Source organism: Sciurus carolinensis, chromosome 19 (assembly GCF_902686445.1).
Source record: "Sciurus carolinensis chromosome 19, mSciCar1.2, whole genome shotgun sequence".
Lineage (NCBI taxonomy): Eukaryota > Metazoa > Chordata > Mammalia > Rodentia > Sciuridae > Sciurus > Sciurus carolinensis.
The window spans coordinates 24,044,430-24,064,375 of record NC_062231.1 but is presented as its reverse complement, the minus strand read 5'-3'; the positions used below and the strand labels follow the sequence as shown (position 1 = coordinate 24,064,375).

The following is a 19,946-nucleotide window of genomic DNA, read 5'->3' as shown; positions in this document are numbered from 1 at the left end:
GCTGAGTTCCAAGCAGCGTGGATGCCACCAACATTCCTCATTCAGATTCCTGACCCCATTCTCTCACACACTGCCTCTCCCTCTGTCTTTTCTCTCTCACTGATTGGTGTTGAGAGATGTGAAATTTGGTATTAATCCATGGCACACATTTGTCTCCTGGTTGTCTCAGTGACTTACGTAGTCTCGTGCTGAGATGTCCTCTGATGACAGTTGTTATAAAATATTAATGGCTTGTTTTCAGAGCAACTGAATAGTATCTGTTTATTTCAGTCCTCTAGAGCACTCTCGGGTAAACGTGTCTAAGGCAGGTATCCAATTTGAATGTCAACGCGTCTGGTGTCTCTGTAATTGGCCTAATTATAGAGGAAAGGATTTATAATGTAGAATATATATTCATATAAATACCCAAAGGTTATTAGCTCCATTCCCTGAATAATTAGTTATTGCTGAGCTTTTACAACCTTAGCAAATTCAAGGAAGAATAATGTTGTAATAAACAAGTTGTTCTCAAGTTATTAGCTGATATCTTAGGGACTCTCACCGTTGTGTTTCTTCCCTGCCCATTTATGTCTCTAATAAGATTTAAGTAATACAAATTTGCAATGTGCTCAAGACCTCCTGACTCAGAAACGCTATTAATCAGAAACAAGGTAAATGCCAATGAATACGTGGATTTTTTTGCATATTATGAAAATGCTTATGAATATCCAACAGATAACTGAACTTTGTTAGTATTTATAAGTTAGTAACACTGTCTTATCAGATTTGTTAGAGAAAGAAAAAGCAAATGTAATTTTGGAATTGGGAAGAGAAGTTAGTTATTATTCTATGCTGATGGTCAGTGCCTACCACGTGGTTGGTTTGTAGACCTTGGCAGTCCCAGAGACCCATTGAGATGGTCCATCAAGGACAAATTGTTTTGAAATGGCCTGTTTCCCTTCATGTCATTGACACCAGTGGTACAAAAGCAAAGGTGGAAAGCTTTTTCCTAGGCACGAATCAGACCTGAGCTCCAAATCATGCTTAACAGGGCTCAGGGTTTTCCTCATAGCTGTGTTCTCATAGTAAAGAAAACCAAAAAGCAGAGCAGAGCAGTTGTGTTGGAGACTGGAACTGCTGAAATTGTTAAGCATTCTTAACTTCATTGACTCTCCAGCCTTGACTACCTTGTCCTGTGGTTGGGATGCCCTGGAAAGCCAGCAGCCATCAGCCAGTTCTGCAGAAGTCTAGCATGAGATGCTCTCTTCCAAGGCCGTTTTCACTTGAATGCATGACTGACAGATGAATTATGATTGCTCACAGATTTTCTTCCAAATGAACCCCATAAGCCTGTCACTTCGAGACAAACAACTGACAATATGACTGTCCATGATAAAATTGAAATGTTCAAAAAAAATTAGAATCCTGGAAAACTTACATCCTCTACTGTGACCTTGAGAATTTTCCAACATTTATGACTTTTCTGATTGCATCAGGGGTGAGATGAACAAGAGTGAATTTTTGGTCTACTGTGATGAAATGTGTCTCCGTTTAGAAGAGTTATGGAATGGATAACTTTTCCAAGTGACCACTGTGGGATGTTACAAAATCATGCATAAGTTAAATATAATAGGTAAATTTGTCTAATGCACCAGAACACAAAATGTTTACTGGTAGGTTGCAGAGTCTGCATTACAATAAGCATTTTTAGAAACTACCACTTCTGAATTCTGGTGTCCTAGTCAGGGAGAAGATCCTCAATCAGCCGAAAAGACTCTAAAATGTTCCCTGTCCCTAAACTACATATCTGTATAAGGCTGTTTTCTTCATATCTTCAAACAAATCAACCTCTTGCTATAGAAAGAATGCAGAAATAGATAGGAGGACATCGTCGCCTTCCCTTTAGAAATTACAGAGATTGGCATTACTGTAAAAAAAAATGCTACTCTCCTCATGATAGTGTTTTTGGCTAAATGTTACTTATTTTAAAATGCATAGAATTATGTGAAATGAATTAACATTTTAAATGATTTTCTTTTTTAATTTCTCATATTATAAATATGAGCTATAACCTATATGAACAGAAGTGTTTCAAGCTGTCTTATAATTCTTAAGAAGGTAAGTGGGTCCTGAGACTAAAATGCTTAAAAAACCACTCATTTAGGCTACATCCTCAATATCATGATTGTGAGGACAGTGATTCAGGGCCTGGTCAGTGTCCCAGTTTCAGGGTCCTATTCAATTTGTCCCTGTGCTGGGGAATATTAGTCATTTACATAGACTCATTGCCTGTGGGCCCATTGCATTTCTCAAAATATACTTGCCAAAGACGGTTCCTGGTATCAAACCATTTTCATTTCCTTAAGAATTCAACCTGGCGGCTTTCTTAGAATTTTGAGGGACGTGCAAAAAAAAGGAGCATCTCAATTTGAAAAATATTGACTGCTCATCAGCATTGAATCTCTATACGTGCATTTTTATCTGTGCCATAATCCATAATCAGATCCAAATCTGTATCTGAAATGCATTTTGTTTATTAACTTATGATTTTAGTTCATTATTCAATAATCATGGCACTCGAGTTGCTTAACGAGGTAAGAGGTGAAGTCACCCCTAACTTTTAAAGTTTTACTCATGCTTTGAGGCATATTTAACTTGCCAAACACTAACAGTGTGTTAAAGGATGAGGGGATACCTTGAAGTATCTGTTAACAGCAACAACCAACGTTTTATGAACTAGCTGTTATTTTTGTATCAATGAATATTTGTTGGTTCCATTTTATAAGGGGAAATAGAAATAACTAAAGGGAGAAAAGAGAAAATTTTAAATGCAAAATGACAAATGCTCAACAAGTCAATGGGAAAGCTTATTTTAACAAAACCGGTCGACAGAAATAAGAAATTAAAGACAATCAGCAGGGCATGTTTTCCTTTATAATCAATAGTAATAGGTTTTTTGGAATCTTTTTTCCATGTTAGTGTTCAATGGTGGCAAGGATCCACTATAACCACGCGTTTCTTGTGGGAACTGTCTGTCCTTGGGTAGAATGATTTTAGCATTTATTTAGCATCATTGTTATTGATGTCCTTGCCTAGAAATTTATTGCAAGACAGTAATTCCATAGGAAAATCTATATGTAATTCAATAGGAAAAATTTCAGATAGCTATTCAAATATATGTAACCTGGAAAGAAAGAAATGAAAAACTCTAATGTCCAATAATAGAATTGTCAAGTATCTCAGAGCCTATCAATGGGAACAACCAATGGAAAAGCAGTGAATTTTAATGTCTATATGGAAGCATGGAAAGCTATAAGCAGAAATTTTCTAAAAGATGGAACAAAGTAAACTGTATACTCATGTCAACATAGACTGGATGCCAATCATTTTAAAAACAGACATTTTAAGATGGTGATAAGACTATTTTTCTTTTGCTTTAAAAATCATGACATTTTTCTGGGGTTAAGTAAAATGATTATGAGTAGCAACACAAAATGATGTCAGGAAAGGACACTCCTTAGCAGAGAATATAGTTGCAAAGAGGAAGTTCAACGTCTATGAATTCCACTTTGCTATCATCCGGTAACTTGCCCATTTAGAAAGCAAGTCGAAGTATTTCTGTGATAACTCAGTTAACCCTGCCCAACTTTAAGGAATTTGCTCTTTAAGTACATATTTTACCATTTAGTTCCACAGGTTCCAACAATCACTAAACAGTCCAAAGTGCAAGTTGCCTTTCCTTTCGATGAATACTTTCAAATTGAATGCGAAGCAAAAGGAAATCCTCCACCCATGTGAGTATCCCTTCAAACCAAATAACCATGAAGTGTGCGCAATCCTTCCTTCTGATTTTTAATTTGACCACTGCAAACTTGTTGAATTATGAACCTGCACAGCACCGAAGCTCAGGGCTTCCAAGTGAGGTTTCCAAGCAAGTGATGCTTAATTCTCTAAAAATAAAGTCTCCTTATTTTACATGTCACCCAAGTGATGTAAAAATTACATCACTGAACTGAGGCTCTCTACTAATGGAACAGGAATATAACTGTATATATAGTTTAAAAATATACAAAAAAATATATAATATATATAATATGTATATATATCTTAAAATATATAAAAATAAATATATAAATTATATAAGTATATTTATAAACATACAAATATATATATTTTATTAATATGTATATATATTAAATATATTTTGTTCTGAGACCCAATTCTCCCACATTTATCCAAAAAATAAAAAAAAAAAATTATTTTCTTTGTCGGAATTAGCTTAAAGAAAATATTTGGACCAGTATCCCCCCACAAAAAAAAAAAAAAAAACATATATATATGTAGGGTTGTTTTTCCTAGTATTACTCATGAAAGGGAAAAATTGAAATTGCTAAGTAGGTAAAATCGTAACCATATGACAGAAGATAAAGGAGTAATAAAAAAAATGTTTATTACCATTATAAAACCGAAACAATTCATTTGGCAAAGTTGTATATTTAGCATGGTCTCAGATATGTGACAAATTTCAAAATGTATCATGTATTAGCTAGTCATGTATTAACATGTCTAGCTAGTAGAACGTGCCTGTGTATTTTTGATTTTGAATGAGCTCTTTACACAAACACACATATGCGTGCACACACACACACACACAATTATATTGTACATTTATATTTATTGCAGTCTTTAAACTATAAATAATGATCCTGTATTTCATTTCTTATTGGAAAAAAATAATTTAAATAAACTTGAAGAAGAATAGAAAAAAATCTGCCTTTGGTTTTATTCTCTCCTGTTGTAACTACCTCTGTATGGTTTGTAAGATTTCTCAGATTCTTTGAGACCCTTGTTTATATGGTATCGTGTTCCACTGTATCCCGTTTTTACCATAAAATGTCTTGGTTTTGTCACTTTGTGTATTTGTTTATAAATACCTTTAAAGATTAAGAATGGTTAGGATTCTCTGGATCGTTAAGTTGGTTTTTATCTTGTAGGTTTACTTGGACCAAGGATGACAAGCCTTTCGATCTTTCTGACCCTCGGATAATCGTGTCGAACCATTCTGGAACATTTAAGATCCCAAATGAGGGGCACATAGCTCACTTTCAAGGGAAATACCGCTGTTTTGCGTCCAATAAACTAGGAGTGGCTATGTCAGAAGAAATAGAATTCATAGTTCCAGGTAAGTGTTCCAATGGGACCTTCACTTACAACAGTTTTAGTGAAGTTATGAAAGAAGTCTTGCGTCGGACTATCGTGGAATAGAGCAATGTTGATTTCATCTGCTTATATGTGTCTTATCTTTTATGGGGGAGGGAAATTCTCTTCCAGGTATTGATAACTGAAGATTGAATGGCTTCGGAAAGCAGCATCATTTTGCTGTTTCTCTAACTTTAGATCTGGTATGAGAGAAAATAATCCTTGCTGTGCTGCATAAGATGAGGATTAAGTTAAACATTTTATTAGATCAGCTAAAGTAATCTGCAGTCATAGAAGATTCTAAAGCTTCAGTGTCAACACACATGTATGTATTATTTGATAAGCAGTTGTGCTTGGGCAATACTGAGGGGCAAGGATGTCCCTGTAGCTTTCTTAGTGATTCAAATTGATGGAAACACATGAAACTTTCCACCTTGGTTCACGACTCTGGGACAGTGAGCATAAACAGTATGCACAGGCTCTTAAATGCTCCAATGTGAGGCTACCAGGCAGCTCTCTTGTATTCTTGGCTGGAACAAAGCAAATTACATGGTCCCAGTAATGGATGGAGCTGAAGATTGTCATGCCAAGTGAAATAAACCAATCACAAAAAAACTGAAGGTCGAATATTTTCACTTATATGTGGAAGCTAAACCGCAATAAAGGGTTGAGGAGGGGGAGAAGAGAAGTTCAGTAGATTAGACAAAGGGGAACCAAAGGAAGGAAGTGGGATAGGAATAGGAAAGACAATAAAATAAACCTTACATAATATTCCTGCATACGCATATGAAAATAACCTAAGTGACCATCACCATAATGCCCACCCACAAGAATAGGGTCCTAATTAGAATAAGATTCATTCCTTGCTTGTATAATTTTATCAAAATGGACTGTTATGTAAAACTAAGAAGAACCAATAAAGAAGCAAAAATTAAATAAATAGGAAGTTAGATGGTCCCACTTAAATAATGTGGGTATCCATTAGCAGAGGAGACCAAGTCATCTGTAATAATCATGACCAACTGTAAATCACTTTGCCATTAAGGGTGTTATTTATAAGCAGAAATGGAGAACAATAAAAGAAGTAAATCTAGATGTATCATAAATGGAAGATGTAAGTAGATGGAATAAATGCTCCAAATTAAAAAAGAATCTATAAAGTGTAGTATGGCATATCTAAACCATATTGTTAAAACTGAAGAGATGGCTGAGCTATTTAGAATAGATGTTTTCCAAATGAAGGTAGGTAGTCATAATATCCGTCCAAGTAGGTTCTATTTTAAAAAACCCTCCTGGAGGTTAATTCACGAGGATATGTAATACAGAAATATATAAAACAAAAGCAGACCTGAAAGGAGAAATAGGGGAATCTATCATAATAGTGAGACATCTCTTTGCTTATTTCATAGCTCAACCAGAGAAAAACATCAGTAACCCCATAAAAATTTAACCCATTTATAAACTCCAGCTAATTAATATGTATAGGATATTGTATCTAAAACTGTAGAACGCATTTTTTCATAGGTATGGGAAGAAAAATCATATTTGATAACCTTCAGCTATGAAGAAAATGAGATCAAAATGTAATTGAGTTACAGTCAACGTACATGGAATCCCCAAACTCCTTATATATTTGAAAACTCATTAACATTTTCTAACTGACTCATGAGTTCAATAAGATGTGGTGTTTTAGTCAGATTTTTTTTTTTGCTGTTGTAACCAAAAGACCTGTTAAGAACATCTTAGAGAAGGGAAAGTTTATCTCATAGTTTCAGAGGTCTCATTCCATGGATAACTGACACCATGACTCTGGCCCAGAGGTGAGGCAGAACCTCATGGTGGAAGGGTGTGTTCAGAGCATGGTAGAGAGAGGTCCACTCACCAGCTACAAAATATAAACCCCAAAGTTATGCCCTCAGTGACCCACCTCCTCCATCCATACCCTGCTGGCCCATAGTCACCACCCAGTTAATCCTGATCAGTGGATTAATGCATTGATGAGGCTGAGGCTCTCACAACCCAATCATTTCACCTCTAAACTTTCATGCATTGTCTCATGCCTGAGCATTTCAGGAATACCTCGTATCTAAACCATTGTAGTAAGAGAAAAGAGAAAATATTGTCAAGCAAAGTGGATAGTGAAATTCTATGTAACAAAACATGCTTGATGCAGTGAGAGCATTATTTAGAGGAATATTTATCATCTTAAAAACTTAGGAAAAGAAGAAGGATAAAATTCAGTCATGTAAGCTTCTTAGGTAACATGGTTTTGAGGTGAAAATGAATGAGCCAACTTAATGGAATAAAGTGAAGGGAGAAATACTATAGATACAGAACGTAAATTCAACTAAATGATGTACAACCTTTATAATGAAAAATAAACATATTCATTTACTTTGATGCATGAAAGATTTTAGCTGTATTTCTTTCTTTATATTCTATGCATTTGTTTTATGGATGACCTTTTTATATACTCAAAATGAGTAAGAATGGAGCATAATGATCCATCTGAAGCAGATGTTCTGGATTATTGAGATATTATAGCAATAGTTATTGGCACAGCACTGACAAGGGCCTTGGAAATTGGCTTTAGGAGTTTAAATTTACTATGGTATTCAATAGGAAATGCCCATGAATTCAGAATCAGAAAGTACTCCCTTGAAATTTGTGGCTGAGAATCCTAAGACTATTATATAGAGAGTCGGCTCTCTCTCTCTGTGGGATTTGCATCCGTGGGTTCAGCCAATTTCCGATGGAAAATATTTGAAAATAAAAATTGCATCTGTCTCGAATACATAGAGACTTTTTCCTCGTTATTACCCCCTAAACATACAGCAGAACAACTATTTCTATGCCATTTCCATTATTTTAGGTGTTTACATAATCTAGAGGTGATTTAAAGTATATGGGTTGATGTATGCAGATTATGTGCATATATGATATCATTATATATGAGGGATTTGAGCATCACAGATTTTGCTATCCTAAGTGAACCCTAAATGGACGCCTGAGGAAAACTCTGTGCATGTAGCTAACTGAAATAAATTAAGATGAGGAATATAAGAAGAGAGAGAAAGGAAAAGAGAAAGAGATTAAATATCTGTTTTAGAAGGCAGGATACCAGGGTGATACCTAACCTGAATTCTAGTGGTTGCTATGGAGACACAAAGGGAAAGGCAGTAACCAGACCTATTGCAGAGAAAGAAGTGGCATGATTTAGTGTAAGATTCTATAATTAAAAGATTTTTAAAAAATGTCTTCTCTCATTACCTAAGCAGACTAAGTGCACACATGAACAATGGATCGGTAATTCTGGCCAGAAATGATAGTTTTGTAGTTAAGAGATGAGAGTTGAATCTCAACTACACAGTGGGTAATTGCTCTATTTTTCTGCTGCTGTAGGAAAGAGCAAAATAAATTAGGTTTCTTATGCATCATTTCCAGACTTTTCCTGAAATTATTTCATCATCAGACAGCTTTCTGTAATCATCTGTATGTTGAATGGGACCATCATTCCAGTCCCGAGGAGTTTATAAATCTGAGACCATTTAAAACCATAGATTTTCCTCTCAAGCTTTAGAGAATTGATTCTTCTTTTACATTGATAGGAGCTTTGTGATTTCAGTTTGAGTTCATTTCTTTCAATCCCCTGTTGTGGTTTGCTATAAATGCAGACATTTATACACATTGTTTAGCTTTTCTGTTTTCAATAATATTGCAGTTTAGTTTCCTAGGCAAAGAGTGAAGGAAAAAAAAAAAATAGACCAACACAGAATGTACCATTTACACATACTTGAGAAATCATTGAACTAAATTGATTTTCTAAGATGCAGCATAGGGATTTAGTCAGTGAATTAGTCAACAGTCATTCATTAAGTTCCTCTCATATGCCATTCATTTTACTAGGTGTAATACAGTCAGCTTTCTGCCTTTATTTAAAAAAAAAAAAAAAACAATAACTTATGAAGGGAAAAAATTATTTTCACCCACAGTTTTGGAGGTTCCATTTTCATGATGGGTCAGCTTTGTAGCTTTGGGTTTGTGTTGAGGCAGACATCACCTGCTTACATGATGAACCAAGGGCAAAGAGAAAGAGGAAAGAGCCAAGATGCTGGAAGGACCCACCCCCAGTAACCTAAGGACCTCTCCCTAGACCCTGCCTCTTAAAGGCTCACTTTTCCCAACAGTGCCACCCTGTGGACCAACCTCTAACACATAGGCCTTTGGTATCCAAAGTATAGCAGGAATAATTTAGGACTTAATAGTGAACAAAATGCATGGCTTAGTAAAGTTCCTATGGGAGTGGTAGTATGTATGTGGTAAATAGAAAAGCCACTGTTGTTATTTTTTCCCTTCATTATACAGCTATCCATAGAGTTTAAATGATTATATAAATAATGGTACTTGGACTATGGTACCCTTTAGAATTCAGAGCGGGTCTCTCCAGGTAGCATTTTAATCTATCCCAGCCTATACTGGTTTTTCTATTCTCTGATTTTTAACATTCTTTTTAGTTAATATACACTAGGATACACCCTGACAGAATCACAAAATCAGGAAACACAAGCTGCTCCATTTCAGTCCCCGGTACTTCCCACAAACCCTCTGCCCCTCCACCGATTCCTCTTCAATCCATTTACAATTTACCCTTTCTTTGTTTATTAGTGTCCTGTGGATATATCCAGTACTGGTAGCACCATCCACATCACATCCACATCCATGCATGGGCATACTAAAGCTCAGTCAGATTCATTCCACTGAGCTTACCTCTTCCTGCCCCTTCTTTGTCCTCCTCAATCCCCCACTTCACTGATCTTTCCCCTATTTTGATGAAATTCCCTCTTCTTTTGTTTTCCCCTTTCTCTGTTTATTCTTTCTTTTCTTTAATTCTTCCCCCTCCTCCTATTTTGAATTAGCTTCCACATGCCATAGAAAATATTCAACCTTTGACTTTTTGGGACTGGTTCATTTCATTTAGCATTAGTCTCCACTTCCATCCATTTACTGGCAAATGCCCTAATGCACTTCTTCTTTATGGCTGAGTAATCCTCCATTGCATATATATTCACCACTTTTTTTTTTTTTAACCATTAGTCTGTGGAAGGGCACCTGGGCTGGTTGCATAGCTTGGACATTGTGAATTGAGCTGCTATAAACATCGATGTGGCTGTGTCCCTCTAGTACACCGATTTTAAATCTTTTGGATATATATTGAGGAGTGGGATTGCTGGGTCATATGGGTGGTTCCATTCCTGGTTAATTTTGATAATTGCCATTCTGATTGGAGTGAGATGAAATTTCAATGCAGGTTTGATTTGCTTTTCCCTAATTGCTAGAGATGTTGAACATTTTTTCATACATTTGTTGCCCATTGGGATTTCTTCTTTTAAGAAATTCCTTTTGAAGAATTTCTTATTTTGAGAAATGTCTGGGTTTTTTCATGGCTTTATTTTTTTGTGTTAAGTTTTTGAGTTATTTGTACATTCTGGATATTAATTCCCATCTGAGAAGCAGGTGGCATAGATCTTCCATTCTGTAGGCTCTTTCCTCACACTATTTTTATTTTTATTTTTTGTGGTGCTGGGGATTGAACCCAGGACCTTGTGCTTGTGAGGCAAGCACTCTACCAACTGAGCTGTCTCCTTAGCTCTCTTCACACTTTTGTTTCTTTTGCTGTGCAGAAGCTTCATAGTTTGATGCCATTACACTTTCTGATATTTGATTTTATTTCCTGTGCGTTTAGAGTCTTGTTAAGGAAGTTGGTTCCTGGTGCTGACATGTTGGAGTGTTGGGCCTACATTTTCTTCTAGCAGGTGCTGAATTTCTGGTCTAATTCTTAGGTCTTTGGTCCACTTTGAGTTTTTGCAGGGTAAGAGATGGGGTCACATTTCATTCTCCTATGTTTGGATTTCCAGTTTTCCCATGTGTTAAAAGGGTCATCTTTTCAGCAGCGTATGTTGCACATGTTACAGTTGTAACTGTATTAAACGCACAGTGAGTGACGTTTTTAGCTAAAAACATTTAGTGCAACATCGTTCTATTTTTGTATTTAATCAATTCCAACATCCCCCCAAACGTCTTTGTGCTCATTTGCACTTAATATCTTATTGCACTTGCCAATCATTGGTACTCGCCTATCAAATTTCTGCTTCTCTAAATTTACTTTGCTGGACATTTCATGCAAGAGGAGTCGAATACAGCCTTTTCCACATGGCTTCTTTCACTTAGCGCTTTTCTGCAGCTCATCTATGCTGTTGCATGCATTGGTACTTCATTCCTTTTTATTCCTGAATAATATTCCATCATGTGGATGAACCTCACTGTGTTTTTCATCTATTCATAAGTCGATGACTATTTAGTTGGTTTCCACATCCTTGGCTCTCCATAAACAGTACTGTTGTAAATTCTTTGGAGTTTGTAAAGCATTTAGTTGTGTAGCATTTGAGATTGTCTTATGAATTAATTAGGATCCTTAAAAATCAGAAAGATGGTGTGCACTTACATTTTTCCTTTCATTGCTGAGTAAATGCCACATGAATGCATATTATTAGTGATTGATTTATCCTGGATAGGCTGACAAATAAAAGAAAGAATAAAAGTAATAACTCAGTGTCTCCATGCTATTGAAATACTCTAAGAAATGGTGGACTTAGAGATGAAATCATCTATATAATGTTTTAATAAAAACCAATTAGAGTGACTAATGTGCCAGCTCCCTACATTTGCATATCTTCCTCAAATTCCTCAGGATCATTTCCTTAAGTCCAACCCTGGCTTTTTACCATTCTGGTTTGGGAGGGGTAAGAGGAGGAAAAACAGAGTATGTTAGCATAGGCTCAGTTCTGCTAATATGTGCAAACCAAGCAAAGATGATCAGTTTGTTCATTTGAGAGTACAACTTTGGATTTTCAAGGTTTAATTATGGCTGGGGATTTTGCACTCATTCATCAGAGTTTATGAATGACCGGCATGGAAAGAGCTGCTTTGGTGCCCTTCCTCTGTGTGAATTCATTAGGCGCTCATGGGCTGAAAGGAAGACTGTGGTCCTAAGTGGATTAATGGGGTACTCTACAGGAAATGGGAATCAATTAAATCTCCTTACAGATGGAAGCTGGAGGGAGGGGGAGTGCAGCCTGCGAGCTCAGTAGCCTCCATTCATGACGATGACGGCAGGCTATAAGCCATGTGCCAAGCACATTGAGGCGAAATCTATGGCACTCAAAAGCTCACCAGGCCAGTCCTGTAAACAGAGTGGCAAGTCAAACTAGATAAAGCTCTTTGGCATAGAAAGATTAGCCCAATGATGGATAGGGGGAAATAATTCAATAAATAAATCACAGGCTGTACATGGAATACGCAGCCTCCTCTCCCTTCTGTCCCCATCACCTCCTCTCTCAACTATCTGCATAAAATTATCGAAGTTGCTAAGATGTAGGCTACAAGGAGCGTCAGCAGCAACAGCAGAGGAAAACGCATTGGTCATTTGCCTGTCTCATCTCTAGACATGCGACTGTTTGTATCCTGCAAAGATGCCTTACCTGTATATTATTATTGAGGTATATTGAGCGCTTTTTAAATGCCAGAGATTATGTCAGTTGGTTGATATGAAATATTGTATTTAGACTTTGACACAAAGGAAGCATTTAGGTATCATTGTGTTTTGCATTTTATGAATGAGCAAACTGAAGTATATTACCTAAAAAAAATTCAAAGTCACATAGTAAGAGTTGAAGCCAGAATTAACCCCAAGATACTGACTCCAGAGTTCACATGTGTGAGCTGATGCCATGGAGTGTTATACACCATCGACTGCGATCTTTCAGGTGACACAACCTTTAATTGTGTAGAACAATACGCTTTGTTGACAATAACTTGGGCCAGGAGGGGTGGCACACACCTGTAATCCCAGGGGCTCAGGAGGCTGAGGCACGGAGGATCGCAAGTTCAAAGTCAGCCGCAGCAATTCAGTGAGGCCCCAAGCAACTTAATGAGACACTGTCTCTAAATAAAAAAATAGAAAGGACCGGGGGTGTGGCTCAGTGGTTAAACACCCCTGGGTTTCAGTTCCCAGTACTAAAAAAATAAAGAAAAAGAAAATAGCTTGGTAATAGAGTAGCAGAATCATATAGTAGGAGAACACAGGGAAACCTTTGATTTTTATTTCTTTAAGGCCCAAGATAACTTGATAGTGGTTAAGCCATCAATTCCTTTTACATCAAAATGGTACACATGTGAATTCTACTTCAACTACCTGAACGGTAAAGGTATTGGTCAGATGGAGCAGAGGCTCTTGGTTTTAATGCTTTGACTAGAAACCAGTTTATCCTGCAGTCTATCTTCTAGATACATAATCTTTTGCCAAAGTCGTCTCTATTTCAGTTCAAGGAGCTTATTTTTTTTCTGCCTGTTGGGTAGAAGGAATTGAGATGATGTGTTTTCAAAACTCACTGAGGGCGCCTGAAATTGCAGAGCTCAGACTGAGTTGGTAGTGGCAGCTTCGCTGGGCTTGATCTCTCTGCCGTGCAGGTAACTTGTAACCCTCCCCTGGCAGGGACTTCCAGGAAGGGCTCTAACTGGGGAAGCTACTAAGAAGTCAGGCATGAATACCTTGGAGTGTCACTTACACTCGGTGTAGTTCTTAGAAATGCCTTCCCTGTAGTGACTACTCACCCTGCAAGCTTCTTAGAGAACAGTTAAGAGATGGAATTTGCAAAATGCTTGATTTGCTGATGTGACATTATTTGGAGAGGAAATGGATCTCATCTGGACATAGGTGAATGGGATTTTGTGAAGGTTCTTTAAGTCCTGCTTGGGTAGATACTGATGTATAAGTCGATTCTGATCCCTTTTCAGAGAAGCCATTCATGGTCATGACCAGTGGTGTTAAAACATGGTTAAGTGATTGGTTTTTGGTGTTGGTGGAGTAACTGTTGGAAATGCATTGGTGAGCTGAAAGAGTGTAGTTCATCACGTGCACACAAATTGTTGTTTTACAATTTACTTTTTAGTTTCTTATCTGTCCACACTAAATAATGCTAATACTTATTATCAGAGAAGCAGAGTCAGTAAGTTAGTGTCTTGACTTTCTTTCTTTTCTTTTTTTTTTTTCTTGGTACTGGGAGTGAAGCCAGGGGTACTTAACCATTGAGCCATATCCCTCTCCTTCTTTTAATATTTTATTTAGACACTTGGTCTTACTAAGTTGCTTAGGACCTCACTAAGTTGCTGAGGCTGGCTTTGAACTCTCAATCCTCCTACTTCAGCCTCCTGAACTTCTGGGATTATAGGCCTGTCCCACTGTGCCCGGGTCCTTGACTTGTTTTTAAATAAAGTCATTTCTTCATTTGAATTCATGCTCACTCTTACATTCTATTAATTAAATGTAACATTTATCTGTGAATGTTAAACTTTTTGCACTTGCATCAGACTAACTAGTTTCCAAGTCAAGTAAGACCTGAAATATCCTGACAAATTAATTTTCTTGACAGTGTTTCTTCTGAAAGTTTAATTAATAAATGTATAAACATTCTTCGCTCTTTCCTGAGACTAATTTCATTTTTAGTTCAAAAGTGTCCCAAAGATTTAGGGTCTGTGTTAAAGGATTTGGTAGGCATATAAATTTTCTCTTCTTTTCTTTTACATTATTGATGCTTTAGAAGTCAGTCAGTTTACATATTTACGGTTTTATAACTAGAATTATATAATAATCTAGATCTAATTAATGATGGTGGGATGGAGCTTCCCTTCCAGCCCTTTCTGAATCAGATTTCCCTGAATGCTCTGAGAGAGCAGCTCTCCAATTAGGTATTGATGCATCTTATTAATTAGCTACTTTACTATAGATATTGTCCAATAGTGTATTTACACTAAGCCCTGTAAAGTTGGCTTATTACAGAAGATTACATGGCCCTTCCATTTTCTGATCTACATTTTCCTTCCTCTTTTGCCCTTGTAACTGAGTATAAATAGATTTAATAGTTACCTAATGGCGCAGCATGCTTGTATTGTGCTTCACTTAGAGCAACTAGCACTAAACAAGTGATTTGAATTTGAAGCTTTGGGCACATGACATTTTTCTATTAGTTGCAACCTCTTATTTGCCTAAGGTGTTCTTCCTACAGAATGACTCGAATAACATTGGTCTTTGATTAAAACCAATGCTTTACCAAATAGCTGCAATGATATCTTCTCCATAGGATCTTAACAAAGTGAACTTACTCTAGATACTTCTGTATCTTTGAATGGAAATTGTATGCTACCTCTATTAAAAGCATGATTCAAAGCTGATTGTCATTTCAAATATATTTTCCAGAGATCTCTGTGGTAGGATGAGTTGACCAAGAGGGAATCCACCCACCCAAGGGATTGCTGTAAGGCTGATTTAGAAAGAGAACTGAAGTCTGCCTTCCCAAAGTGCAGAGGCAAGCACAGTAATGCCCTGCCTCCCACATAGCTAAGCTTTGAAAGGTCCCTGAATTCAGACAAAAAGCAATTCATCGTTCATAGTTGATGCACCCATAAGAGAAATGTCAGCCAGTTCTCTCAGCTACCCAAAAGTTGGAACAGATGTTGAGGCGATGCATGACAATATACAGGAAATGCACAAAGCTTCTCAAAAGAGACTATGCAATAAATGAGAAGGACTTTGGATTTCCAAGAAACAGGATGGTTGGTTGTGAATCACAACTTAAGAATAAAATACAATCATGGAACACCTGGTAATAAAGTCCATCAGGGCAGGATTTTATCATGAGGTTATTCTCTCCATCAGAGTCTGCATAATTCTAGAATGCACATTTCCAGAAAGTTGAAAGGCAACCCTATAATATTCAGGCAGAATGCATTTTGAATTGGAAATTATAGGTAAACTTATAAATACTCATAACAATATTAGACATTGATGTTGGATTTCAAATTCTGCAGTTCTGACTTACATTCCCATTGTAACTGCATTGCTCTTTGAGGAAATTGACTTTGCTATGAGAAGGAGACCAGAAATGGAAATATTAGAAAGTTTCCTACATCAATTTCATTTCATTTAAGATTTCATTTACTGGAGTGATTCCAAGGTGGTTGGCTCTTTATGCAACTTAAAGTCGTCATGTTTGACTTTTCATTGTGTTTTTGTTCTTTTCCCCACCTGGGCTTTGAATTTTTTTTTTTTTTTTAATTTGATGTGGTTATTACTCTGAATGGAATAGTTGCCAGTGACGTTCAAGGCCTTTGAAATAAAGCAAGAGATTGAGAATTCACAATTGCCGAAAAGAAATCACAGTCTTTAGAGAGAAAAGACTCCGTATCTATCAAAACCGAAAAGACCAAACCCTGTGATTTCTACCTCTGCTCTGAGCAATATGCACAGGTGTATTTTTGCCTTATTGATGTCACATAGCAAAACTATCTATGTCTAGGACTTCACAGTGCAGAAGTAATTTTCAAAGTTGCATGAGCATGTTTATCTGAAGCTTGATTGTATTTACCTTTGCAGGTCAGATAGAAAAACAGGGACCTGAAGTGTGGAATTTCTTAAAAATGTTTATATTTTTTTTTAAAAAAGAACAATTTATAAAGATATTTGCTGACGTGAAAAGTTCCTTTTAGAATAATATCTCACAATGATCTTTATACCAGGTGTTCCCAAATTCCCGAAAGAAAAAATTGACCCTCTGGAGGTGGAGGAAGGAGACCCCATTGTCCTCCAGTGCTCTCCTCCCAAAGGTCTCCCACCCCTACACATTTACTGGATGAACATAGGTAAGTAGTGCTCTGTTCCTGGTGCATCATGCATCCTATTTATCATTTTAAAAAACTATTAAAATAACAGTATCCCTGTCGACTGAAGTAGGTTTTAAAAATTAGATCTGATGAATGCCTGTCCCTCACCCTAAATACAAACAGAGTGTACCCGAAAACGCTAGAAAATCACCAAAGTTATCTCTTGATTATATCATATTTAAAAGAAGAGAGGTTATCAGTATGAACAAGTGTGTCTGTTAAAGGGTAGTTTCCATATTCCAAACAACTGGTCTACCTTTACCACACAGGCCCTGCTAGAGTTGAGGATGACTTCTGTTTGGGTTACTGGCTTACTGTACCTGTGTGAGCCATGTTCTACCAGTTCAACACAGTGATCCCAACATATTTATTATCAGCCTTTGTGCATGATTTTCCAAATGGCTTGCTGACTCTTGATCTGAAATCCCAGACTAGCATAGAGGCCACTTATAGTAAGTCTTAGGGGTCTTCCTGGATGAGCTCCTCATTGTGGCCCACAGAGAACAACATTTGTCCAGCATTCAGGAGAAAGCAAATGAAGTTCCTCTTGGCTACAACCCAAGTGTCTACACTCCAGTCACCTTAGAACTTCCCAGGCTATATCTGGAACAGGGAGGTTAATATTATAGACATCACTTTGGGGGAGCCCTGTTTTAAAGAAATACCATCCAAAGCAAACGAAAGTAAGAAGCAGTCCATGATTTCAGTTGGTTAGGCTTTGGAGAAGCCATTGTAGACCAGCAGATCAGAGGTAGAGAGACCTAGATGGTAAAGAGGATTTTAATGCACAGATTTCTAGTCCATGTGTGGACTTCCTTGGTTAATGATTTAAGCATGCCCCCAGGGATTTTGTTGCTGTTGTTTATTGTTAATTATTTGCTCACTTAATGGCTCCTGTAAGTAGACCAGACTAGAGAGGAATGGGAGGGACAGAGAAATAACAGGCAAGAAATAAAAATGGGAAAGGTCGGTGAGATAGCATAGTTCCTCCTTCCATGACAAAGTATGTCTTTTCAGAATTAGAACACATCGAACAGGATGAAAGAGTGTACATGAGTCAAAAGGGAGATCTCTACTTTGCAAACGTGGAAGAAAAAGACAGTCGGAACGATTACTGTTGCTTTGCTGCATTTCCAAGATTAAGGACGATCGTCCAAAAGATGCCCATGAAGCTAACAGTGAACAGTTGTAAGTCCAAATAATTTATTGTGGCCTCCTGTGTGCTGAGTGCGAATATGTCTATGATTTCATCCTGAGTGAAGACAGTTAAAGCCTGGCTGGTATTTCCCATCATTGTTGAGTGCAACTCTAGAGACTTCATCCAGATGAAAGAGACATCTGCAGCTGCAGATCCACAGTAGCCCTGTCTCTGGCAGCCAGAAAATCAAATCCTCAATTCACAGTACAAATGTGTTTCATTTGACGTCTGCTGGATCTAGGCATTTTCAGTGGCTAAAATGCACAATGAAATCTCAGGATTTTTTTTTTTTTTTTTCTAAGCCAGTCTCAGACATTGATTGACCGTGACCTTGGATAAACTAGCAGGCTGAAAATGGGGGAGAAAATAACAAAGAGTCTAAAATAAAAAGAATCGGTATTAACATTTCCATCACATCAAGCTTTTTCTTTGTCCTTGGACCAAATTGGCAAAGTTATTTGAATTGCCCCTCTTGCCTACTTGATTCTGCAGATGCCAGTCTGGGTTCCCAAATGGGAAAAAGTAATTAGTGGGAGGAAGAACCATAAGATTCAAAGGGAAGAGATAATCCCCAACAGTTCCCTGACTGAATAATTGGCCCTGGTATATTGAAAGTTGGCATCACCATCCCATTGTCTAATTTGGTACATGGGTTTTTCATTAATATGTATGGATGCACTATGCCAGGCTTCACTACGACATTCTTTAAGGGGCCTCATTTCTCCTCAGTGCAGCTGTGTGTTGGCTCCTCCTCACCTGGATTAACATTCGGTGATTCAAGAGGAAGCGCCTCTTAAGATCCTTCCTATGTACACCTCTAGACCCACTATCAATAATGTTCTAGTGAAGCCTGCTTCGACCTCATTTCGTAATTTTCCTGACAAAAATGTTTGACTTTTCGTTCTTTGTTGATACCAGCATCTTCCATTATGTCTGTATTTTCTTTTCTTCCATTTTTTTTTTTTTTATATTTCAGTAAAGCATGCTAATGACTCAAGTTCATCCACAGAAATTAGTTCCAAGGGTAAGTCCAATGTGACCCATGGAGACTGTTGTCATTTTATTCATCTTAAATAGCTCATGTTCATCTCAGAATTTTTGAGTTTTTCCTTTACTCCCTATGTGGGTTTATTAAAATGGTAATATTCCTATTGAGGGAATAGCCTAGAGGGTCCAGGTATCTCCCTTCTCTTAAATGCAAAGGGGGTGATCTTTATACATCAATAACTTTTTAAATGTAATGATAAAATGACCAATTATAGAAGTGACATATAGATAGATAGCTGTGCAAAAATGTAGATTCTTGGTGGAGTAATTATTGGGGGTCTCTCAAAATGTCTCATGGTGTATAAAGTTGATAACTTAACACACAGGAAGGACAGATGTATGGTTAAGTGTCAAGACAAATGGAGAAACACTGTGTTTAAGAGCCACATGAATGTTTTTCTTATAAGACTTCTTGGAATAGTTAATAGGCCATTAATACCTTGTGCTTCTCTGAGGAAGAATATAGTTGGAGGTAATTTCCCCAGTCATTTCTCTATGGAATCTTTAATTCCATTTGTTTCTGTAGATCATCCATTAGAATTTGTGTTCCATGTGAGATGCTTCAGTCAACCTTAATTAGATAGTAGGCCAGTTTGCTAAAGTGAGAAGAATCATTGGCAGAGATGCATCGCATACTCCTCACATTACATGGACCAGGGATTTCACCAGATTTCTAATACACTGGTGATATCAGCAGAGGTGGCGGATGGCTCCTCTCTGTGTCCCCTCAGTGTTAAGGTGGGCTGAT

At 37.2% G+C, this 19,946-nt stretch overlaps 1 protein-coding gene across 7 annotated transcripts in view; it reads left to right on the top strand.

The window, feature by feature from the left end:
- The window catches only part of Chl1 (cell adhesion molecule L1 like), a 207,426-nt gene that overhangs the window by 125,058 nt on the left and 62,422 nt on the right, over positions 1-19,946 (top strand). For 6 of the 7 annotated variants that reach the window (XM_047534650.1, XM_047534647.1, XM_047534653.1 and 3 more), the window contains 5 exons: positions 3,668-3,773; positions 4,974-5,161; positions 16,810-16,932; positions 17,971-18,141; positions 19,128-19,175. In XM_047534650.1, the coding sequence (XP_047390606.1) occupies positions 3,668-3,773; positions 4,974-5,161; positions 16,810-16,932; positions 17,971-18,141; positions 19,128-19,175 (636 nt within the window). The remainder of the gene's footprint in view (positions 1-3,667; positions 3,774-4,973; positions 5,162-16,809; positions 16,933-17,970; positions 18,142-19,127; positions 19,176-19,946) is intronic. The other variant, XM_047534652.1, reaches the window with a different exon arrangement.